This window comes from Panthera tigris, chromosome A3 (genome assembly GCF_018350195.1).
Source record: "Panthera tigris isolate Pti1 chromosome A3, P.tigris_Pti1_mat1.1, whole genome shotgun sequence".
Lineage (NCBI taxonomy): Eukaryota > Metazoa > Chordata > Mammalia > Carnivora > Felidae > Panthera > Panthera tigris.
In genome coordinates, this window is record NC_056662.1 from 72,260,398 (window position 1) to 72,286,644 (window position 26,247).

General features: G+C 39.5%; 1 protein-coding gene across 7 annotated transcripts in view; it reads left to right on the forward strand.

The window, feature by feature from the left end:
- The window catches only part of ACYP2 (acylphosphatase 2), a 277,959-nt gene that overhangs the window by 74,870 nt on the left and 176,842 nt on the right, over positions 1–26,247 (forward strand). Inside the window, exon 1 of one of the 7 annotated variants that reach the window (XM_007075402.3) lies at positions 25,827–26,084. The exons of the other annotated variants lie outside the window; for them this stretch is intronic. Coding sequence (XP_007075464.2) covers positions 25,946–26,084 — 139 coding nt within the window. The 5' untranslated portion in view covers positions 25,827–25,945. Of the gene's footprint in view, positions 1–25,826; positions 26,085–26,247 lie in introns of those variants that run through there. 7 annotated transcript variants of the gene reach the window in all.

Here is a 26,247-nt window from a genome sequence, read left to right on the forward strand (position 1 = left end):
AAAAAAAAAGATAATAATAATCTACCCAGCCAGTAATGTACTAAAAAGATCAAAACCAGAGTTTTTTTCATACATTGAATAGAGAAAATATTAACTGGTCTAGAAGCTTAGTGGTTTCTTTTATAGAAACTCAATTGTAGTCAGAAACTGCATTTTGCATTCCTCTCCATGATGAGTATGCAGTAAGCATGTATTGTTTATTTATTAAACAGAGACTTAAAAGTGGAATTTGTTGTAGTTTCTTTTTTTTTTCAATATATGAAATTTATTGTCAAATTGGTTTCCATACAACACCCAGTGCTCATCCCAAAAGATGCCCTCCTCAATACCCATCACCCTCCCTCCCCTCCCTCCCACCCCCCATCAACCCTCAGTTTGTTCTCAGTTTTTAAGAGTCTCTTATGCTTTGGCTCTCTCCCACTCTAACCTCTTTTGTTTGTTTGTTTGTTTGTTTGTTTGTTTTGTTGGTTTTTTTGTTGTTGTAATTTCTAAACTCACTTTATAGTAGTATCAAAATCAAACATCCCAAACCTCAAATGGTCTTTTATTTATTTTTATTTTTTTAAGTTTATTTATTTTGAGAGAGACAGAGAGAGCATGAGTGGGGGAGGGGCAGAGAGACAGAGAGAAAGGGAGAATCCTAAGCAGGCTCCAAGCAGGCAGTGCACAGAGCCCAGTGCAGGGCTCAAACTCATGAAATTGTGAAATCATGACCTAAGCAAAAATCAAGAGTCAGATGCTCAACCGAGGCACCCAGGTGTCCCTCAAATGGTCTTTTAAAATGAAGAACCTGTCTCATGAGGACAGGCTGGGAAGTATCTAGTTCTTATTCATCTTGTTTCCCTCATCTGACATATAACATAGAATCGAGTTCATGGTGTGTTCTAGGGAGATGGCTGTGAAGCCAATGAGTAACCATTACACTCTTCTCATATCTTCCTTCCTCTGGACATTGTATTTGTCTCTCCAACATCCTTTTCACCTTCACCGTGCACCAGTCAGGAAACTTGGGGAATGACCCCTTTCAATAATTCCCTCTCCTTGATACAGAGAGTTTCTTGTTCAGGTAATCCAAGCCTAAGTCAATCAGTGGTTCAGGAAAGGGCAGGTGACCAATTCAGGCTAATAACTAGGGACTTCTGCTTTAAGGTGTCTCGTTTTTTTGAGAGAACAATGAAGTCTGTCACTTTCCTGGATGAAGTGGAATACAGATGGGAAATTAGAACTACTACAGTCATTTGGTCACAGTGAAGGAAGCCAGAATCAAGATGATGCTAACACCATAGGGCACGGGGGTGGCTCAGTCAGTTGAGCGTCTGACTCTTGATGTCAGCTCAGGTCATGATCTCACAGTTCATGGGATCGAGCCCCATGTCACGCTCTGCACTGAGGATGTGGAGCCTGCTTGGGATTTTCTCTCTGTTTCTCTCTCTCTCTCTGCCCCTTGCCTGCTCTCACACTCTCTTAAAATAAATAATAAAAATTAAAAAAAAAAAGATGATGCAAACAACATAGATGTCAGAGTAGAGAGATGGAAGGAAGGAAATCCTTGATGATAGTGTTGACACTATGTCAAATGATTCCCATGAAACTAACCTTGAAATCTGACCATGGGCTGATCCAGGTTTAGGTTTGGAATGACTTCAAAGCTTATATGATTTTGAGAGTTCCCTTTAAGAAAAAAATACGAGTACAAATGTAAAATTAAGTGCAAATGTGAATATTTAATTAGAATGAGACAAAAACTCACACCAAACCATGAATTTTGAAAAGCTGACACATACCACAAATCAACAATATTTTTGTTTTATTTCCTGCTTGACATATCTTTATGGTACTTCTTGCTCCTATTTTTGGGGAGGCATTTTCTTTGATGTCCTCTTTGTAAGACAACAGCATTAGAGAGATTTTGTAATCTTGAAGTCAATCTGTTGTTTCCTCTTCCATGATCCAAATTTGCTTTGTTTTGATAACTTAAAAAGATCTATTTAAGTTTTACAGCATTTTTGTATTGTCATACAAAGTGGACACACTTGTCAAATTTGGGAAACCCTCCACTGCATTTCATGTATGACTTATAAGATTTCAGGATACTTCAAATTATCTTGAACAATGATAGTGTTAAATCTTACATCTCAAAGTGCAAAACTCAGTACATTTTGAGTTGATCACCTGTAGTTACCAATTGTCCTCAATGTCTTCCCTGTAGTGGCAGATTATGAATTTTATGCTACCCTCACTATATCAGTGAGGGCTACTTAGAGCAGCTATATACACATGTCTTCCCTCACTTCTGTTTATTGTACTGCTATAGTTTGTGCCCTAGAAGCTCCGGAATTCTGATAAATTCTATCGCAAATGATTCCCGTCATAAAAGAAAAAAAGCCTGGTGCATTTTGAATCATATATACTGCATCATCCAGTATAAACCTGACAGGAGAGAATTTCTGTTTTGTCTTACACTTGCCATCATCTGATGATCTGATCAGGTTCCCCTGTCATGACTCAACTCAGCTGATTTTACTCACTGATGTGTGTAAAACTGGCAGGCAGCTGGCAGGTTGACTGATCGCTGGATAATCTGGGATGGACTCTCTGGTGACTAGTGGTTAGCTGGTTATCAGCTGAGGCAACAGGATGGCAGCTGTGCTCACCACTATACCACCAACGCTACACTCAGCTGAGGCAACAGGAAAGATTAGGCCACATGTGTCCCATCTTCCAGGAAGTTCACTTGAGCTTCTTCATAGGGTGGTTACTCTTCCAGGATTTGTAAGAGAAAGCAAGCCCTAATGCACAAGTACTTTTCAAGTGTCTACTTCCTTCATGGATGGGATCACAAGAGTATCAGAAACCCTTCCCAACATTCAAACCCTGCCTTGCCCTGGCCTGAAGCTCTTCTCCGAGTCCTAACCCTGATCCAACAGGTATATCACAGTAATTAGATACAGGGATATAGCCTTAAGGGATCTCTAATGATGGAACTGAATCTGTTTTCCTTATTCCTATCTTAAGACAGAATACATAATTTGTACACATATACAATTCTTTCATAGTAAAAGTACTTTATTATTAAAATAGAATGCTTTGGGGGCGCCTGGGTGGCTCAGTCGGTTAAGCATCCGACTTCGGCTCAGGTCATGATCTCACAGTCCGTGAGTTCGAGCCCCGCGTCGGGCTCTGTGCTGACAGCTCGGAGCCTGGAGCCTGTTTCAGATTCTGTATCTCCCTCTCTCTGACCCTCCCCCATTCATGCTCTGTCTCTCTCTGTCTCAAAAATAAATAAAGGTTAAAAAAAATTAAAAAAAATAGAATGCTTTGCCCCCAAGAATCAAGTTTTCATAATAAATTAAAAAAATTTTTTTTATTAAGTTTATTTATTTTGAGAGAGAGAGAGACAGAGTGCAAGTGGGAGGAGGGGTAGAAAGAGAAGGAGACCCAGAATCCAAAGCACGTTCCAGGCTCTGAGCTGTCAGCGCAGAGCCTGACATGGGGCTCGAACCCACAAGCTGTGAGATCATGACCTGAGCTGAAGTAAGATGCTTAACCATCTGAGCCACCCAGGCGCCTCTTTTATAAATTTTTTTTAGATATTTATTTATTTTTGAGAGAGAGACAGAGACAGAGCTAGAGCAGGGGAGGAGCAGAGAGAGAGGGAGACACACAATCGGAAGCAGGCTCCAGGCTCTGAGCTGTCAGCACAGAGCCCGATGCAGGGCTCGAACTCACAGACTGCGAGATCATGACCTGAGCCTAAGTCAGATGCTCAACCGACTGAGTCACCCAGGCGCCCCCCACCAATAATCAAGTTTTAAACCTAACATTCTAAATTATCATGGCATTTCATGTCTTTAAGCTTGTTTTATGTATTTGCAGCCTGAATCTAGGTAAAATTTTCTGGTACTGACAAATTTTCAGTAATTGAGTTATAGGTTAACATTTCTTGTCTTCTAAGTAAAACCCAAGTTCATATATAAGACTGATAAGTAATCAGTGTCTTGTCAGGGAATTTACAGATGAAACCAGAGACTTTCCTGCTGTTGTCAAGGCAACAGCTTCCCATGCCTTCCCAGCAACAGGATCTGTTCATCTGGTTATTGAAGCTAACACAAGTGTTGTCTGCTGCCAAAAGCCAAGGGTCAGTTTGCAAATGATGTCTCTCTTGAGGACTAATCAATAAGTACATTACCTTCCCAGACAGAAACCACAGCAATGGTAAGCCATGGGAAGCTGACACATTATCTTCATTTTCCATTACATCTGAAGAGCTGATGACAGCACACCTATTTTTCTTTGCTCAATTATGTTTTCTTTTCTTTTTTGTTTTTTGTTTTTTGGTTTTTTTTTAGCTGTTAAGATTTAAAACCCCATAGCTGATCTAGAATATTCAACTGGGACAATTCCTAATGGGGTTTTACTTTGAAGAGAAATCAAAGTGCTAAGTTTATAGAGAACAGCCATTGGTGAAGTGGTCAGTGGTAATGTTTCACAATTTCATGAGTTTGAGCGCTGCACTGGGCTCTGTGCACTGCCTGCTTGGAGCTAGGAGGATGAAAGGAAACAAATACATGTTATAGAGAATGACTTTCTACACTGGCAAATTAAGAGAGTCTGGCCTGCTGTGAAGAAGCAGGCATGAGGCTCTAGGGTCCTGCTTATAATCATAGGACCTCCACATTCACACACAAAAAGAAAGCACAATCTGGACAGAATATGCTCTCATAGCCTCCTAGATCCAGGGCAAAAACACCTTAAAAAAACAAACAAACTTGGGGCGCCTGGGTGGCTCAGTCCATTAAGCGTCTGACTTCGGCTCAGGTCATGATCTCGCGGTCTGTGGGGTCGAGCCCCACGTCGGGTTCTGTGCTGACAGCTCAGAGCCTGGAGCCTGTTTCAGGTTCTGTGTCTCCCTCTTTCTCTGACCCTCCCCTGTTCATGCTCTGTCTCTGTCTCAAAAATAAATAAACGTTAAAAAAAATTAAAAACAAAAACAAAAACAAACAAACAAATCCGAAACCAAATTCTACATTCTAGGTGAAAGGTGATCCTGAAAGCATAAGCCTCCTCTGCTGTGAAACTATGAGAGTGATTTCTATGCCAACATCCTTAAGAGGCTAGAGAATATTATACCCATTTAAGGACTGTCCAAGGATTAGATCCAAATCTTAGTATTCAGTTTGTTTCTGAACTTATTAATAATGTAGATTTGATTTTCCTTTAATGGGTTTGCTAAAAGTACAAGTGAAAATCACAATCATTTAAGCGAGACGTTTGATTATTCCTAACCATTTAATGATATTACTTATTAGGAAAGAACACCATGAGAATCAACAAAAATGGGCTCCAAGTTCTAGGGGCTTCCTCACACAGTTTCCTGCCTTGCGCTGCCCCTTTCCTGCCAAACATGTCCAGCCGGAGTAAGAAAGGACCTTGAAGTCTGGTGGCCAAGGAATCCCTGCCTGGGAAATTTTAAATATAGACTGTATATCAAATGACACTATTAAATTTATGTCAATTTTCTTGGATGGTGGTAATGGTATTGTGATTATGTAGGTGAATATTCTTATTTTTAGATGAGGCATGTGAACTATTTAGGGGTGTAATTTTCTGATGTCTGAAACTTACTTTCAAAAACACATATATGGAAAAAGAGGAAAAAAAGGAGAGAGGCAGAGGGTGGGCAGATACAAGCAAATGCACCAAAAGTTACAATTATTTGATCTCAGTGAAGAATGTATGGGTAATTGTACCATTTTTATTTTCACTTTTTGGCAGGTTTGAAATTTTTCTAAAAAAAATGTTGGGAAAAAGATATATAAAAAGAATATGTAGTCCCTGACCTCTAGTGAAGTTTCTCTAGAGGTTTCTTTGAATCACGTTTATATTTTCTGCAGAGCTGGGAGGCTGACATTCTTACACTGGGAACCTGGTGGTCTAGGCATTTGTTAGTTCATGTATTGTTCCTCTAAAAACTAGAAAGTAAGTGGGCAAAAGACTTACTATGGGCAGGACTTCAGGTAGCAGAGGGAGAGTCTAGGATGCTGTTCCATTGGCTCACTGGTCTTACAAGTGATTGTGGGAGGTGGAGGGTTAAGCACAAAGTATTATCCAAAGAATAAACTAGAACAAGCAATCCTAAAATTTGTATGGAACCACAAAAGACCCCAGATAGCCAAAACAATCTTGAAAAAGAAAAAGAAACTGGAGGTATCATTCTTTCAGACTTCAAGTTATATTCAAAGCTGTAGTGATAAGAACAATATGGTACTTGCATAAAAATAGATAATATAGACCAATGGAACAGAATAGAAAGCCCAGAAATAAACTCATAATTATATGGTCAATTAATCTTCAATAAAGGAGGCAAGAATATGTAATGCGAAAAAGATTTTTCAACAAATGCTGTTGGGAAAATTGGACAGGTACATGCAAAAGAATGAAACTGGACCACTTTCAGTGTATGGTTTAACCATACACAAAAATAAACTCAAAATGGATTAAGGACTTAAATGTGAGAACTGAAACCATAAAAATCCTAGAAGGGAGCACAGGCAGTTATCTCTCTGATATCAGTCATAGAAACATTTTTCTAGATATATTTCCTCAGGCAAGGGGAATAAAAGAAAAAATAAATTATTGGGACTCCATCAAAATAAAAAGCTTCTGAACCTCAAAGGAAACAACCAACAAAACTAAGAGAACTTACAGAATGGGAAAATGAATACATTCACAAATTAGATATCCAATAAAGGGTTAGTATCCAAAATATATAAAGAATGTATATAACTCAACACACAAAAAACAAATAATTCAATGAGAAGATGGGCAGAATAAATGAACAGACATTTCTCCAAAGAAGACATCCAGACTGGATGGAAAAGATGCTCAACATCACTCATGATCTGGGAAATGCAAATCAAAACTACAATGCGATATCACCTCACACCTGTAAGAATAGCTAAAATCAAAAACTCAAGAAACAAGTGTTGGAGAGGATATGTAGAAAAAGGAACGCTTTTTAGCTGGAGCTTTTAGCTCCAGGAGAGCTATTTAAAACTATCATACATTAAGTTTTCTATCAAACTCTGTTGCTATTAAATGACAATCTAGAAACAATTGTTTTCTCAGAGGCAAATTCTGTATACACTATCGTATGTAAGGTATGGTAGGAAAGGCCAGTTATAGTCTTGAGAGGCAATGTGATTTAGATATAAATCTTCAACGCAAATGAGGCATTTAAAAAGTATAATATTAATCCATGGGAAAGTCCAACTTAAGAAAACACACTTATAGTCATTTCAAGACACATATGTTTTAGAAACCAAAGTGTACCCTGGTATTCACTAATGCTATTTTCCTAATCTCATTGGCATTGCCATGCTAATTTCATTCTTCAATACTTTTTCCTATTTTCTTGCACTTCACTATTGCCCCCAACTCTTCCTTAAAAGTGTTGCCTAAGACAAATGGGTAGGTAAACAGTGGATAAATGGATGGGCGGATGGATAGGTGTCAGGATATTAGAACTGAAGTTGCAACCAGAATAGCAAGATAAAATAGATGTGAAATGCCAGAGACAGATTCCCATATCTAGAATTTACAAGGGAAATTTTCCCAAGACTCTTAGATCAAGGATATAAAAAGTAGTGGGGGGAAAAGTGGATAGATTGTGGAAATATGGGAAAACTTTTTGGAGGAGGAGATCTTCGGAGAAGACTGTGCTGTGAAACATACCCTTCCTCACCAAGTAAGGGGTGCCTGTGTTAGACTCTTAGGACAGTTATAATATGTGACCCCTACAGTTGGGAGTTGTTATGGACTGGGGTCTGACTCCTCTCCAGCAAGGTGAGAACAGACTAGCCAATTGCTTTGGTGGAGCTGGAAGATTGCTGCTAGGTTGGAACTAGGTTACACTCCTGAAATTGTCAGGGCATGGATCAGAATTGCTTGCAGGTAGAGAAAGCCAGCATAGGCTTATCTTCCATCATGTCCAATAAGACTATCTAGAGAAGCAGAGGGATCTCAGCTTCAAGAAGCAGGAGGCAAGCTGGATTTCTGTGGAATGAGTCACAAGATATTGTCTGCCCCTGCTACGATGGGAGGGGGCTGTGGGAGGGTGTCTTTGAGAAGTCCATGCAAATGACTCCTCAGAGAGCCAACCTAGTAGATGTCTCCCAGCACTAGAGAGCACATAGTCTCTCTTACTACTCCACCCTCCCTGCTCCCTTAAGATGAGATTGGCCTGGAAAATGAGGTTGGGGTGAAGGTGGAGGGAGAAACCACAGCCCCCTCTCTCACTGCGAGCTTCCAGTCTGCAAATGGGCTGAGCTGGGTAGAGAGAAGAATCACTTTTATTTTTTTATCTATCTATCTATCTATCTATCTATCTACTATCTATCCATCTACCTACCTACCTACCTACCTACCTATCTCTACACCCAACATGGGGCTCGAACTCAAGACCCCAAGATCAAGAGTTGCAAGCTCTCCTGACTGAGCCAGCCAGACGCTCTGAGAAGAATCACTTTAAATCAAGTTCAGAATTCTGTTCAACATCTTGGACTGGACATTCTAATTATGAATTAAGACTGTGACTTAAAGTGACAGTCACTTAAAGTGACAGTGAATGATCTGTTAATTAAGATTGAGCTGAAAAGTTATGGCGTCTGCCACCATTTTCATTTCAGATCAGGGGAAAGGTTGTCCCTACTTAATACATCATGAAGAGCACATGAAAGACAGAAGTTAAAGTTGTGTTTGATCACACACATCCCTGCTGCTCAGCTCCAGTGGTCACGATGTAACTTTTTATTTTGTCTGCCGTGGTGTTGTTCTGAAGTCCTGCACCCCACAAGTCATACATTCTGAGTGTTAATCAATAGTTGAGAAAGTAAGATATATTGATTGAAAGTTAACAGAACTTCCACTCTAACAATTCTCAGATGTTTCTAAAGAATACTAGCGATGCCCTGGAATGATGCAAAAAGGGGTTGAGACTATTTGTCTTATCGCTAGAACAACTCCTTGCAACAAAGGACTGGTTCTTATTTGTCTTTACTTCCCAGTGTTTACCTCAATTGCCAGAATACGGAAAGAGCCAATACACTACTCTAAATGGTTCATGTACCTTAAGTAACATTACTAGAGTTATCACTATTTCTTAATGTAAGAATTTAACCTTACTATATCACTTTAATATGTTCCTCAAATCATAATTCAGTATTTTTTTCACTGAATTGTAATTATAAAAACTTTGTACATCCCTGCATCATTGCATCATTGCTTAATATCTTTTTTTTTAAGTTTATTTATTTTTGAGAGAGACAGCACAAGCGGGGGAACAGTAGAGAGTGAGGGACAGAGGATCTGAAAACAGCTCTGTGCTGAGAGCAGAGGGCCAAATGCGGGACTTGAACCCACGAACCACGAGATCATGATCGACTGTTTGAGCCACCCAGGCGCCTCACTTAATATCTTTTAATAAAGCCACAAGATTGGGAAATGTCAGGAATTCTCTTGTTGATATTCAAACCTATTTACACTCTGCTCTCGGCTGTCCTTGCTCCCTTCTCTCCTGCCACTCTTGTCCATGAAACTCTTTTGCATTCAAACTGGGCTACTTGGCATCCTGAAAACAGTGTTTCCTCCCTTCTTGCTAATGATTTCCTCCTGCCTGGAGTGTTCTTCCTCTTCCTCTTTGCCATTTGCCCTACCTACTTTTGCATCTTGATGGATTCCTCATAACACTATCCCACCTTCTCTACAGCATCGTCCTGGGCTAAGCCAATATGCAGGGACATTTTCTTCTGACTCCTGGGGATATACTAGGCTACATCACTCAGGAGGCATTAACTTATTAACTTTTTGTGTGTATTTGCATGATTTGACCATTTAAATTTTGATGTTTTGAGGGTAAGGATTCTGTTTTATTTTTATTTTTTTAAGGTTTATTATTATTATTATTTTAATGTTTATTTATTTTTGAGAGAGAGAGAGAGAGAGAGAGAAAGAGAGACCATGAGTGGAGGAGGGGCAGAGAGAGAGGGAGACACAGAATCTGAAGCAGTCTCCAGGCTCCGAGCTGTCAGAACTGAGCACAACGCGGGGCTCGAACCCACGAGCTGTGAGATCATGACCTGAGCAGAAGTTGGACGCTCAACCGACTGAGCCACCCAGGTGCCCCAGATTTTTTTTATTATTTTAAAGTAACCGCTACACTCAGTGTGAGGCTCAAACTTCCAACCCTGAGATGAAGAGTCATATGCTTTACTGACTGAGCCGGCCAGGTGCCCCAATTCTGTTTTAGACATTTTGATTTCCCTCACATGCCTTGGACAGAATAAGAACTGACATAATTTGACTGATTTAAAATTGGCAGAGGAACTGTGCTAATGTTTCTCAAAAGGCAACACCCAGAAAAGGCAGCCTGGAATGATTGAAACTATGTTATTATTATTTATATATAATTTATGTTATTATATAACAACTATGTTATTATTATTTATTTATTTATTAATATATATTATTATTATTATGTTATTATTATTTATGATTAAAGTTCTCAAAGAAATTCAAAGGAGTATTTATTGGGTGAATAAATGAGTAAAATAAACACTGAGTATTGATTTAGTACGTATGTAATATACTGGAGAATGGGGGAAGAATGTGTATATTGGCATGGGGTGCACAGGAAGAAAACTAAATCGTCATCTTCCATAGTAGTTAGGAAGTCAATATGTAATTTATAAAATTGAAAAAAAATTAACAAGATAGCAGTATAAATATGTTATTTAGGATCATGAAGGTAAATAACAGAAGAGCTAAAAATATACAGAAAAATGGTTACTTCTGTGGACCTTTTATCTTTTGGGAGCACATCTTGCTCTCCTGATTTTAAATAAATACATTTCCAATTCTGGATTTCTTCATTTCTCTTTCTTTTTATATCTTTAGGATGTGTCCAGCTGGGTAAACAACTTACAGCTTAATTGCCTAAAAGCTGAGTTCATCTCTCTCCCTCCAATCATACCGATAGGTTTCTACAACTTCTCTATCCCCCTCAGGGGCATCATTTGTTCCCCTTCCTCTTCTTTCTCTAGTCATTCAACAAATATTTATTGAATGCCTACTATATTTCAGCCATTGTGCTAGATACTGGATAAATAAGTAATAGATAAGTAAGCCCTCACAGTTGAGATGATCCTTCTCCAATGTTCCTTTGGTCTGCCTGCTTTGTTTTGTTTTAGTTTTTGCGGTCCATTCCCTAAAACAGATGACAGCCATTGGTTCACCGCCTGGGGAAAACAGTTAGAATTATTCATTCTTAGGCTATGAACATAAAATCTTGGCAGTCATCTTGAGGTCAGGCCAGAGAATATGGCCCTGTCAGCAAACATCAGTCAACACTGTTGGGAAACAATGTGAAGTATATGCTCAATTGCTGATGGTGGGTCAGGTGCAACATGCTGTAAACAACATTTGTATATTTCATTGTTTCATGCAACATTTTTTTTGGTAGTATCTACTGTTTCTAGGAACTCTGAAAGTAACATAGTACGTTGTGATCACAAATGAATATAATACAAGACCATTGCAATTTTTTATACATTTCAGCCACATGTATTTGTGTGTCTAAGGCAAATAAGTGAACATAATGTGATGAATGTTCTAATAAAGGTATGAAAGAGGGCACCTGGGTTGTTGAGTTGGTTAAACATTCAACTCTTGATTTCAGCTCTGGTCATGATCTCATTGTTTGTGGGATCAAGTTCCACATTGGGCTCTGTGCTGATGGTGCAGAGCCTGCTTGGGATTCTCTCTCTCTGCCCCTCCCCCACTCACTCGTGTGCTCTCTCAAAATAAATAAATAAACTTTAAATAAGTAAGTAAACAAGTAAATAAGTAAAGGTATGGAAGAATTGCAATGTGACCACTGGGAGAGAAGCACCGAATCTTACCTTTCAGGAAGAGTCATGGATGGAGTGAAATAAATCCCAGAAGAAAAGTGGAGTCTGACAAGAGGAAAAGTGTATAGAGGTAAGGGTCTGAAGGGGTTCTGTCACCTTTGGGCAGCTACAAGTAACAAGTAGGTGTGGGAGAGGATGGAGGGGGAGTGAATGGAGGAGTAGGAAGGGGCCAAGTTGTAAACAGCCTAAACATGAAAAGAGTTTTAAGTAGCAAAATGGCATATCTTTTAGAAAGATGTGGTGTGATGTGGGTGGGAGGCTATGGGGGAGACTGGAGAAAGGAAGAGCAGTTGAGAGGTTTTTGTAATAGTCCAGGTGACAAATGATGAGTCCTTGAATGAGGATAGTGACCATGGGGAGGGAGAAAGAGAATGGCTTTAAAAGCTGTGTAGGAGATAGAATTTACAGAACTTGGTAGATAGATAGGGTGAGGGAGGTGGAGGTTATGGACCAGGTTTTCCAACACAGGGGCTGGATGGATGAAAGAGGAAGAACAGGTTTAGTGGGTGATAGAAAAATCAATTTAGTTTTGAAGATGTTGAATTTATGGTCCTAGGGGACAATAGATTAGAGCTGTCTCATAGGCACTTCTCAGTATGTGAGATGTGTGAAAGAGAAGAATAGAGAAGGAAACCACATAGGGTAGGGAAGGAATAAGGAAGGAATAATAGGCATCAGGAGAGAATGAGATATCAGCTTTATGGAGGACAGAGAAGAATATGTTGGACACCTGGCTGATCAGGGCATCCCTCCTTTCCCACCTGCCCAGTTTTGATGGTAAGTAGTCAATGTAGCCAACCTAACCTGAGTAGACCTGGCTCATTAGACTCAGACCCCTCAGGGATGAAGATCAAGGATTCTCCCCACCATTCCAGCTAAGCCACTTAGACCAGCACAAGTGCTAGCTGAGAGCAAGGGGAATCTGGAATTGGCAGTAGAAATGGTGTGTCTCAGACGTGATTTTGAGAGCACTTGCAGAAGAGGCAAGGGATGTAATCCAACTCACCAACATTCTCCAAATAAAGGAACCAACCATAAATCTGAAGGAGATAACTGAAAATAGAGTGAGTTTACTCTAAGGAAGTGGATCAGAGCACTGTAGGGGTGAGCTGTGGTGGACACCATGCTGCTCTGCTCACATCCCCACCCACCTCAGGACCAAGCTGCTCATTCTCCAGTGGCTGGAAGTATTGATTGCTGACAACTTTCCTGCCCCAGAGCTCCTGAAATGGGCAGAGGCTTCTGTTGCAGTGGCACAGCAGGTTACCTCCCCCCTCACCTCTCCCCGCAATCTTGCCACTTTCACTCCTCCTGGGTTGTCACCAAAGCATTCTGTGCACAAGTCTGACTCAGTGTCTGTGTCCTGGGGAACCTAACCTGAGACGTTAGGGCAATGCAAATGAGCAAAATCCTCACTTTTCATAGGAGAAAGTCAGCAAATAAGGAGAAAGTCAGCAAATATCTAAAGGCGATAAGATCAAGGTATAAAGGTGTAAGCATAATGTCTAGAGTTAACACTTAGAACCACTAGAAGAATTAAAAATAGAAATGCTGGAAAAAAAAATTGTCCTTTAAAAATCCCTGGGGATTGATTAGGTGGGAGGCTTGCTTTTCCTGTTAAGGTTTTCTGAACTACCTAATTTCATATCACAGGCAAAGAGTACTTTGATTCAAATCTAATTTTAACATAAAAAAAGGAACTTTAGAAGTAACTAATTATGGAGAGGCAGTGGAGTGAGGTCAAGAAGTAATGTTTGCATACAGAGGATGTGGTCTGGAATTTGAACTCTTTGTGTCCGACTAATCTGGGTTAGGTCACTTCTTGAGAGCCCTAGTTTTCTCATCTGATAAGTGGGAATAATAATGATCTTGAAATAAAAACTACTCAAGATTATCATGAGGTGTGAATAAAATAATGAAAGTGAAAATGCTTCGTAAAGCCATAAAAGACCCTATGATACAGGGGAATGAAATACCTGTGACTAGCCATGTACAAGAGAACACAAAAGAGCAGTTAATTCTGACAGTGGATGAAAGACCTCATGAAGGTTGATCTCTTGAAATTGGCCTGAAGAATAAAAGAGGATTTTGAGGGGTGCCTGGGTGGCTCAGTTGGCTAAGCATTAGACTCCTAATTTCAGCTCAGGTCATGATCTCACAGTTCACTAGATGGAGCTCTGTGGGTCAGGCTCTGTGCTGACATCATGGAGTCTGTCTGGGATTCTTCTCTGTCAAAATAAATAAATAACATTTAAAAAAAAGAAGATTTTGTTAGGTAGAGAAGGAGCAGTGAGGAGCAGGGGGATTTTATTTTATTTTTAAAATAATCTTCAATTCTTCTTATCAGGCTAAACCATGGACATAATTAAAAGGCAACAATTCAGAAGGGTTTATAATCTCCATCAACTCCTTCAAGTCTTTGTTCAAATGTTACACTTTTAAAAGATTTTTCATGTTATTTATTTATTTTGGGAGAAAGAGAGAAAGAGAGAGAGCATGAGTAGGGGAGGAGCAAAGAGAAACAGGTTCACTGTCAGTGTAGAGCCCGATGTGGGGTTCCATCTCACAAACTGTGAGACCACAACCCAAGCCTAAATCACGAGCCGGTCACTCAGTGGACTGAGCCACCCAGGACCCCCCAAGTGTTAAATTTTTCAAAGAGCCCTTTCCTGACCATGTTATTTAAAACTGTAAACTTGGCCTTACTCTTCATCTCTCTTACCCTATTTTATTCTTTCCTCATAGCACTTATCCACTTGTAACATATTAAAACTTAATTATTCTGTCTGCAAGGTTTTGTTTTGTTTTTTTTTTTTTTTAGTAATCTCTACATCCAATGTGGGGCTCAAACTCATGACCCTGAGATCAATATTTGCATGCTCCTTGGATTGAGCCAGCCAGGTGTCCCCTGTATGTAATTTTTGTTTGTTTCTTCCTTCTCACAGGAATCTGAGCTTTAGTAGGACAGGAATTTTGATATGTTCTTTATCTCTCCCAAAAGTGCCTAAATGGTGCTTCATACATTGCAGGGATTCAATGAATATTTATTGAATAGATCAAAAACATAAAACAATTTTGCTTGCTCCATTGCTCCCCAAATCCTATCATACTCCTCAAAGACATCTGCTTTTAAGATATAAATAAATAAATAAATAAATAAAGCAGCCTGTTATTTTGGAAAATTTCAAACATACATACATACATACATACAAGCAGAGAGAATGGTACAGTGAACCCCATGACTCCAGCTTCCACAATTATCAATGTTTGGCCAGTCTTATTTCTCTATTCTGCTATATTTTGGGGGGTATGGGGGATTGGCACTGGAGTATTTTAAAAGCAAAGCCAAGGTATCATGTTATTTTATGTAGAAATACTTCATGATGCTTCTAACTACAAAGGTATTTTAAAATGTAACCTCTATGCCATTATTATACCTAAAAATATTATTGATTTTTTTATACCATCATCTTATACCCAGTTCATAATCAAAAGTTTCTTAATTGTTTCAAAATCATTCTAATAAGGATCTCAAATGTGAGCTCCACGTTGAATTTGATTGTTTTGTCTCCTAAATTTCATTTATTCTGTAGCTCATTTCTTCCCCCATGCCATCGATTTGTTAGAGAATCTAGGTCAGTCATCTTGCAGAATGTCCCATATTCTGGATTTGATTGATTGCTTCCTTGTGGTGTCCTTTACCTTGGTCTCTGGAGGCAACTACTTTTAGTAGTTTCTGTTTTTAGTTCTTTTCGTGATTACCTTGATGTCTCAGAATGAGCATTTCTTGATTTAGATATCATGATGTGTGCAAATTTAGCTCGCTTGCCCTGCCTCTCTCCACCGCTGCCTCTCTTCTTCCGACATAATTTTGTCATGAATCTTGGTTTCTTTCACCTCTTTAATTTCCGACAACATTCTTGAACCTCTATCTACCATTCCATCAACTAGAAGACCATCTCTCATTAAGGATGTTCTTGCTTGGATGGTACCCTTCACCTGTTCTTCTTCCCTTTTACTTCCCAAACTCTGTTGGCAACAAGTCTATTTTTTTGGTTTTTTAAAAAAAAATTTTATGTTTACTTATTTTTGAGAGAGATAGAGCATAAGAAGAGGATGAGCAGAGAGAGAGGGAGACAAAGAATTTGAAGCAGGCTCCAAGCTCTGAGCTGCCAGCACAGGGCCTGATGCGGGGCTCAAACCCATAGAGTGCAGGATCATGACCTGAGTCAAAGTCGGACACTTAACTGACTGAGTCACCCAGGTGCCCTGGCAGCAAATCTAGCTTTAAATTTTTTGGGTGGCTAACACATTCTTTTCTGTAATCACAATTTTGTCTTCTGTGATTTGTCTATGAGTTTATTCTAAAATTGTAAAAAACAAATGCCCATTTACATTACTGTGTCTTCTCAGGTTTAATTCACTGCAGAGCCAAAATATACCTTTTGATTTCCTCTTTATATGGTCAATGTTAGAACCAGTGTACCAAAGAATGTCCTGCAGTGTCACATTAAAATAGATTTTCCTTTTTTACACTCCACCAATTGCACAAAATCATGCCACATTTTAATTTGTGTTATATTTGGTGTGCATGCCAAGAATGATATTTGAAACTGTGGTTTGGATTGATCATTCCATCATCAGACTATTTGTAAGGGACAACAATATATATTTGTAAGGGCCAACAATACAGGAAAGTACCTAGTTTTTTTCTAAATAAATAAACAAACAAATAAATAATCCCTTGTGAATGAGAAATGGGTATGGAACAGTCAACTCAAACCACATAATGTAATGTCAAGAATACCGTGCCAGGAAGTTTGGACTTTGTAGGTCCTAGGAGACTCTTGAAAGTTTTCAAAGAATGCAAGCTACTTGGGTTTAAGCCTTCTTGGAAGCAAGTGTCCAAAGAAGGCAACCCCCCCAAGGGCAAGGGAATTTCAAAGTACCACTGGTCACTTTAATAGCATTCCCCATATCAGAGAGCTTTGTGGTGAGAGGGCCTCACAGGACATCCAAAGAACTCACAAGTGACTCTATGAGAGGGTCAGCATTTGAACCTCTGAAGCCTATCTTGAATTCTTGATAAGAAGCCCTGATCAGCATCATCATTCTCTAAGACTGTGTAAGAATTGTTTATTTAAATTTAAAAACTGATAGATATTTGAGTAGATTCCAATTCCAATTTTTTACTGTAACAACTTGCAGTGACAATTGTTTTATTTATATCTTTGACTCTCTGCCCAATTTTTTCCTTGGGAGAAATTTATAATTGCATAACTGCTGGGTAATGCATGTGTAATTCTTTCTTTCTTTTTAAATTATGCTCCTTACTTCTTTTTTTTTTAATTTTTTTTTAACGTTTATTTATTTTTGAGACAGAGAGAGACAAAGCATGAACGGGGGAGGGGTAGAGAGAGAGGGAGACACAGAATCCGAAGCAGGCTCCAGGCTCTGAGCCATCAGCCCAGAGCCCGATGCGGGGCTCGAACCTACGGACTGCGAGATCGTGACCTGAGTTGAAGTCGGACGCTCAACCGACTGAGCCACCCAGACGCCCCTATGCTCCTTACTTCTTATAGCAGTTTTAGGACAACTGAAGAATTAAACAGAGGGGTGCCTGGGTGGCTCAATCAGTTAATTGTCCGACTCTGGATTTTGGCTCAGGTCGTGATCTCATGGTTGGTGAGTTTGAGCCCCACATCAGGCTTGTGCTGACAGCTCGAGCCTGGAGCCTGCTTAGGATTCTGTGTGTGTGTGTGTGTGTGTGTGTGTGTGTGTGTGTGTGTCTTTCCCTTCCCTGCTCTCGCTCTCTCTCTCTCAAATATAAGTAAATATTAGAAAAACTTAAAGGTTGCCGTAGACGAGTATACTGTAAGCCACAATGCCTGTCTAGTACATAGTAGGAATTCAATCAGCTTTAACTTTCAGCTTTAACTTTTCAGCTTGAATTTTCTTGTAAGTTTTGTTTTTCCTGTAACATCCATATCTAATAGTCAAGATACTTTCATATTTAAGTGATATGTTGAGTAAAGAGCACCCAAAACACTTACTGCTTATCATTTAGGGGTTTAGCATGCTCCTAAAATTATTTTAGAAGTGTGACACTGAAATGAGAGAACTTAGCTGGTATTAACATTCCTGAAGGACTGAATAGCATATCCACATGACCTGCCTTGCCTTGGACAGATGGTAGGTGGCAGCAACACACCAGAAATCATAGTTCACTTAAACAATTTGGGCTCTGAAAGGGTTCTTTTAAATTTATTATTTCACTAATTTTCTTTCAAAATAAGCAAGTAGACAATCAAAATAAATAAGTATGCTGCAACTAATTTATAGAATATAATATAGGTTGCCTTTGTGCTATTATATCTCAATAGCAAGTTATATTTCAACACTCCAGGCTTAGTTTTATTACCATTCCTGGCTTGTTTCTTCTCATAATTTTTGTTTCTTCTCTTTGTAAGCACTAAAAATTTTAATGCTGCTTTATTGACAGGAGGGGGGTGGCATATTTGAACTTACATTATGCTTAAACTTTGATCTACTCCTATTGTGAAGATTTTGTCCCCAGGCATTGCATTGGTCATGGTTCAATTACAGAAAAAGTAATTCATTATAGACAGTTTAAACAGAAATGGATTTAATATTGAGATTAAATGGCTTATGGAGTTGCTGAGGGGCCTAAAGAAAGAGTCTCTGGGCCAGTCGTTCTCAGTCTTAGCTTTGTACCCCAAGCATCTGGATTGCTTGAGAATATAGATTCTGGAATCCACTGCAGACATACTGAATCAAAACCTTTGGACATGTGTATGTGTATAATTAGTAAGCTCCCCTGGAGATTCTAATGTGCAGACAGGATTGAAAACCACTTTGAGGCTGACATTTCAGGATTGACTCTCACTGCAGCACTGGGCCACCAAGGGAGTTACTAAGTAGATTCTTCTGCAGTCAGGAAATGTGCTGAATTGAGAAGCTGCTGGCTTTAGAACTATCTCCCCTGCCACTATCAGGAAGCTGGTACAGTCAGGAAACTGCCACATCCAGGGAACTGAGACTCTGGAACCTGCCACACTTGCTATGATATTAACTAGTGAAATGAATGTCCTGCTCCCTGCTTGCCTCCTGGTGTCCAAGAAGCTGCAGTTATGTGACGATGCCACAGAAAAACTAAAATTCCTCTATGATTGTGCTCATCACAGAACCAGCAGCAGATGGCCTCTGTCTCTCATTCATGCCCTTGCTCCGCATCTAGCATTGTACTTCTGATGGTTGATCCTCTAGCATGTAAGGAATCCCAATTCCAAGAATGTCTATGGGATGGATGTAACTTTAAACTTTCCAGCTCTACAAAACAGGAAAGCAAGCTAGAAAGATTGGAATGGATGTTGTATACCAACTCAGTTATCCACCAAGGCATCATGAAACAGATTTGTTTTATTTTTTTCAATATTTTTTTTCAAGTTTATTTATTTATTTTGAGAGAGTGAGAGTGGTGGGGGGCGGGGAGCAGAGAGAGAATCGCAAGCAGGCTCTGCACTGTCAGTGCAGAGCAGGGTGAGGGGCCCGAACCCATGAACCTTGAGACCATGACCTGAGCCAAAACCAAGAGTTGGACGCTTAACCAACTGAGTCACCCAGGCACCCAAAATAGGCATGTTTTATTTATTTATTAAAAAAATTTTTTTTTAATGTTTTTATTTTTGAAGGAGAGAGAGACAGACAGACAGACAGAGCATGAGCAGAGGAGGAGTAGAGAGAGAGGGAGACACAGAATCAGAAGCAGGCTCTAGGTTGTAAGCTGTCAGCACAGAGCCTGACGCAGGGCTCGAACCCACAAACTGTGAGATCATGACCTGAGCCGAAGCCAGACACTCAATCAACTGAGCCACCCAGGCGCCCCATTAGATATGTTTTAAAGACAGGAGAACTCTTGATGTCACTAGCCCAGATCTGAGGGTAAATGTGATTTTATACCTTTCAGGCAATAAGCGCGCATGCGTGCATGTGTGTATGTGTATGTGTGTGCACACTAAGGAGGAATTAGAAAGAATGTCCGCAGATAGGCTCCTTGCTTTCATAGGAAAAGCAAATCTGAGACTGGCTGAAGTCTGTGGTTGAGAAGTATTAGGAAGGGAAGGGCCTGGGCTGCCTACTTTTTTTCTGAGCTAGTGTTCGTCCGCTTTTTCCCCTTCCTGATCTTGGTGCTATAGCTAAGACTCAGAGCCTGGGCACACTCTGTACATAAACTGGCTTTGCCATTTGTTGCCTCTGTAATGTGTCCAAGCAGCAGTAGTGGTGATTAGTTTTTTCTTTATCTAATCTTAACTGTATCCTTTCTTTAGTCAAGACATACAGATGCATATTTCCTGTTTTCTAAAGCACTTGGTGCTAAGCATAATGGTATTTTTCCATACTGTTTCTTCACATCTCAAACTTTCTCATGCATTTTATATATTTTCTTCTGGAAATGAACTATGTTTCTGTAACACATTCTTTTCATTAGTTGAGGTATTATTATATTTAATTATCTGTTTGTGCTTCTTTATACTGGTTAAGACCAGCTTTAGTGCTTTGAGGTCAACTGTTCAGTTCTATCTTAGCTTGACTTAGGAATTTACGAAAAATTTAAATCATGTACCGATTTATTGAAACTAGGGGCCCCTGAGTGGCTCAGTCGGTTGAGCTGACTGTTTTTGGCTCTTGGTTTTGGCTCAGGTCATGATCTCACAGTTCGTGGGCTTGGGATTCTCTCTCTCCTCTCTATCTGCGCCCCCCAACCCCCCAGCTCACATATGCACACATGCTCTCCCTCAAAATAAATCAATAAACATTAAAAAAATTAAACTAATGATTTTGTTATTCACTACAGTGAGAAATTATTTTCAAATGTTATTATGAAAATATATAACAGGATATTAAAATGGACTTTTGAAAAGTAAATTTTTAATTTTAGAACAGTTTTAGATTTATAAAACTATTACTAAAATGGTACAGAGAGTTCTCCTATACCCTATACCCAGTTTCTCTTATTATTAATATCTTACATTAAGATGGTACATTTGTCACAGTTAATGACCCAATTATTGATACCTTACTGTTTCACTAAAGTCCACACTTTATTCAGATGTCCTCAGTTTTTACCGAAAATTTTTTCTGTTCCAGAATTCCATCCTTAATACACATTACCTTTAACCATCATGTCTCCTTAGGCTCCTCTTGGTCATTTCTCAGGATTTCACTGTTTTTCATAACTTTGACAGTTTTGAAGATTATTGATCACATATTTTGTAGAATGAGAGGGACTTTTTAAAAATTTTATATTTTATTTTAAAACTTTACCTAAGAATTTCAAACACACACAAAATTAGAGAACAGTATAATGAATCCCCATATACCCATGACTTACTTGCAATTACCATCACCAATTTACTAAGTTTATTCTCTCTAAACTGTCCTACCCCCAATCCTGGAGGATTTGAAAGCAAGTCCCAAATGTCATTTCATAACACCCTAAAAGATTTCAGTATACACCTCTAATTGGTAAGGCCTTTAAAAAATACACCACAATGTCATGATTATATATAACAAAGATAATCCTATAATATTTAATAGTCAACCTGTGTTTGGTCTCAAAAATGTCTTGTTGAACTTTCAAAATCACGATCCTAACAGGGTTTGTATATTGAATTCTGTTGATTTGGAAAATGGGACTTTTGTCTCAGTTTTAGCTGAGACCTGAGACTGAAAACAAAGCACTAGTTATACCCACATTTCAAGATGAGGTACTGGACTACCATGTCATGTCAAAGGGGTATTGAAAACTGGCTTTAAGATCCTTAGCCCAACACCCACCTCGGGCTCGAGACAGGATTTCTTCCAGGAAAGTTATTGGAGAGCTGTGGCTTTCTCTCTTCTCCCAGGTCCCACCAAGGGAGAGAAAAAACAGGTGTTTTCCCTTCACTACCTGGTGAAAGGAGTCTTTAAAGGGGTCTTTAAAAGAACCCCTTCTTTTGAGAGCTTGGCATTTACTCGTTGGAGCTAGAAGGGACTGGCATTTGACCCATGACTGCAGAAAGTAAAGAGGAAAGGCTGTGGCTGGAAATACTTGAATGATGCCTCCAAGAGAGCAGACAGAGGTGGTCACATTCAGAGCAAACTGCACCTTCTATCAGTGGTAGGACAGGGGTATGAGTCCCCACAATTAGATGTAATGGAAAGGAGGAATCTGGTCCTGTGTTTATTTTAAAAGGGATCCCAGCCCACATAGCCTTCTTGTTGGGGGCTAGTCTAAGCAGAAAGGGGTTGGAGGTGTAGTATTCAATACAGAAGTTGGAATGGGGATGTGTGCCCCTAGGCAAAGTATAGACATCATTTACCAAGACAGCAAAGGTCAGGAATTCCTGGTGGGGAAAAGCTCTGAATCCCCCCAGAAAGATTCCTTCAAAAGAATTAATCAGCTTTGAGTATCTACCAATCCTGGAGAGCCCACACTGAATTCCAAAAGTACAAGTTCTTTCCAATTCTCATCTAGGCGGAGAGAAACTAAGGCAAGGGGAGGAATCAACCATGCCTAGCCTAACAGTACCAAGCTAGGAGAGGGAAATGACTTTAATGGTAAATGTACTTCTGAGCTTTGAATATCAAATTGGACTGTGATAAAGAAAAATTGGTTCAAACCTGGGACAGAATTTCCTTCTGAGAAGAAATATGCTTTCCTGATAAAATGCTTAAGAAATTTTCTGATAAATTATGAGATTACAGCCTCTTCTGGGAAACTAGCTACTTCTTCATGTGACTAACAGTCTGGTGTCTAATGATCTTGAATCCAGTTTAGTACTAATTATCTAACCATTTCTTTGTCTGTAAAGTATTCCTTCCATGAGGGAATCACGGAATTGGTTTGTTCAGGCCTCTTCAACTGTGGAAGTTAATAGTTTATATTTTGTTCACTCTTTCTCTTTTAACATAATGATTACAAAACTATTTCAGTGGTAGAAATATGTTGATAGATTAAGTAATTTTGGTTGTGCCTGAAATTAATTATACCTTAATATCAAATTTCTGAGAAATCACTCTAGGAATAACTTTCAACTGACCCTTCATGGTGATGATACAGAGATTTATAGATGAGACCTACTCAGTTCAAACATCATTTGGGTACAGAGACTATATTGTCTGTCCCTATTTTATAAGTTCTGTGGCCTGGTCATTAAAAAAAATTTTTTTTTTAATGTTTACTTTTGAAATAGAGAGAGAGAGAGCAAGCAGGAGAGGGGCAGAGAAAGAGGGACACATGGAATTCAAAGCAGGCTCCAGACTCTGAGATGTCAGCACAGAGCCTGATGCGAGGCTCGATCTCACAAACCTTGAAATCATGACCTAGGTTTTAATTTCAGTCAGTAACACAAAGCCTAGTTACCTCAAGTCTATTGCTCAGGTTCCAAAATGAAAACTTTTCTTCTAATTGAGTCATTTATTGTATGTGAAGCACCTGCTTACATTTGTTTGTGTCAGAAATCAAACAGTCATACACTCATGTAGTGTTGGTAGTGGTATATTTAAATTGGTGCAGCCCTTTGGAAAACCACTTGGCAATATGTATCAAGAAAATTACATATTTAAACAGTTTGGGTATTCAAACTTCTAAATAATTTAAAAATATGGGAAGAAAGCTATGTCCATGAATATTTCCTTCACAATATTTTTTATGGTAATGACAAATTAGAAGCAATCTGAGTGTGTAATAGGGACTTAGGTAAATTTATGGTTAAACCCATTTAACAGAGTATCATGAAACTAGTAAAATATTCATTGGAAAGACTATAATATCGAGAAAGAAAAAATAAAGGTTGAATTTGTATTATGACTTTACTTAGAATATATGTATAAGAGAACCCACAAATGATAAAGATTGTGTTAGGGTTATAGATTATTTTTTCCTACTGAAAAAAATTTCTCTATGCAAAGATGTTTCTATTATTTAAAATTAGCTTAATTATTAGTGATATTTGCTTAAAATTTTTACAGTCTTAGTATCACATATTATTGGCAATCCATGCTGAAAAAATGTCTGTTTGCTAATGTTCTGTAGTTGGCGGACACAGTAAATTTTTTAGCTAAGCAACTGTCAATTGTTGCTATAGCATTCTAAAATTACAATAAAGCTACATAATAATTGGCAGGGGCACTCTTGGGTAAATGTGGGGGAAAGTCCAAGATTAAGAAAAAGAAAATGTCAAGCTTATCAGTGACAGGATTAGTGGTAGTGACAGGATCTCAACCCAATTTGAGTTTTACTTCTTAGAAGGCACTGTGCTAGTGAAGAAGACACTAATAATTAGGATGAAATCTGGTAAGCACTTGCACAGGCAACTAAAAGGAATAGGGGGAGATTTGGGAATTAGAGGAAGTAGTCTAAATAAAGTAGATCCAAGAGCAAAGATTTACAAAACTTTTTTTTTTTTAGTTAAATTATTTGTTTTGAGAGAGAGACATAATGAGCAGGGGAGGGGCAGAGAGAGAGGGAGACAGGCTTGGCATGTCAGCATGGAGCCCTATGTAGGTCTCGAACTCAACGAACTGTGAAATCATGACCTGAGCTGAAACCCAGGGTCCCATGTTCAATTGACTGAACCACTCAGGTGCCCCTAAAGATTTTTTTTTAAAGGTCAAGGTATGTTCAGAGAGCAGAATAATTCAAAGTGCCTTGACAGTAGGTTACCTATAAACTACAGAATAATTTATGAATGGGGATAAGCAGGTAATAAGAGGTTAGTGAAGGCTGAAGGCCTTCAGTTTTGTTTACATTGCAATGTAGAAACTCTATAGAGACATCATTGAAAAGAATGGTGTAGGATCTATGTAGATTCTAGAGTGGGCATGGAATAAACACGGGGAAGAGAGGTAGACATAATTGTCAGGTCTCTGTAATAAGCCAGGGTCTTCATTACATAAAATTACCTGGATTAGCACTTCCAGAATACTGGAATTTTATTTAAAATGTTTTAACCAAATTCTAACCAACTTTTAGATGATTTTTGGTGTTCTCTACTAGAATTGGCACATAATATTGAATCATATTGTAGAAGATTATTTTAACTCTGTGGCCAGATGCAGAGAAATATGTAAAGGTATTGAAGCCAACAAATTATGTTGAGAAATGCAAATTCTCACAAGTAAAAAAATTTGGAATTCTAGAAGGCAGCAGATTATCAATAGCTGTATCCAGATTCTTCGCAGTGGTGGGTTGCTTTAAATTAAGATTTCATAACAGCTCACCATAAAGTGCATTCTCTAAGTACAAACTGCCTTAACCTTGTAGGCAATTGGGATGTCGCTCAACAATAAGACCATAAAAAAAGCTATGAGTGAACGGCAGGCAAGAAGATTTCCCCCCCACTCTCCGTTTCCACCAGCATAAAAGAAGTTAGATTTTTCAAGTTTCTTATCCCAGAAAATACCACAATCCACTTGAATATGGATTCAGGTCCCAAACCTTTCTGACTCAACAGAAGAGATGAAAATGTGCACACATTACCTTAAGAATTGGCTCAAAATCGCCAAATAGACTTGGCAGTCGCCCAAACATTTAATAAGAATTAACTCAATAACCAAGTGCCCTCAATCAACAAGCTGGCAGATCTTTCATTTCAAAAGCAATCACGTTTGGTTACCAAACTATTGACATCTGGGCACAGCATCCGGCTTTTATTTACCAACACTGAGAAACGAGCCCGGAGGTTAATTAAATCGCAGGGAACATGGAACCGGCGGGGAAGCCAGTCAGGTTCCATAAGGCAGGGGAGGGCAAAGAGGGAGGCCTCGCGGCCAGGGACCGAACGGTCTTCCCGTCCAGCGTCCTTAGCTGCCCCCGATCCCAGTACCCGCAGTCTCATTTGCCACCTTCCGACGCGTGACCCCGGCGCGCTCGCGTCCCGGGCTGGTGACAGGCGCGGGGTACGCCGAGAGGTCCCATGTGCCCCCTCCCTTTCCTGGCCGCCGCAGTCGCCGCGTCCCGAACCCCACTCCGGCTCCTCGGCAGAGGACTCGCCGCCATGTCTGCCGCCAGGCGACTCAAATCCGTGGACTACGAGGTGTTCGGGAGAGTGCAGGGTAGGGGACGGCCCCCACCTCCCCGCGACAGTGGGAGATCAAAGAGGTGTTCTGGGCAGAAGGGGAGAAAGCTAAGAAAAGTGCCTTCCATCTTAAGGACGCCCCCGCCTCCCTCCCCGCTGTGGCCGGGACTTCCGCTCGGCCATGACACAGCAGCCGCGGA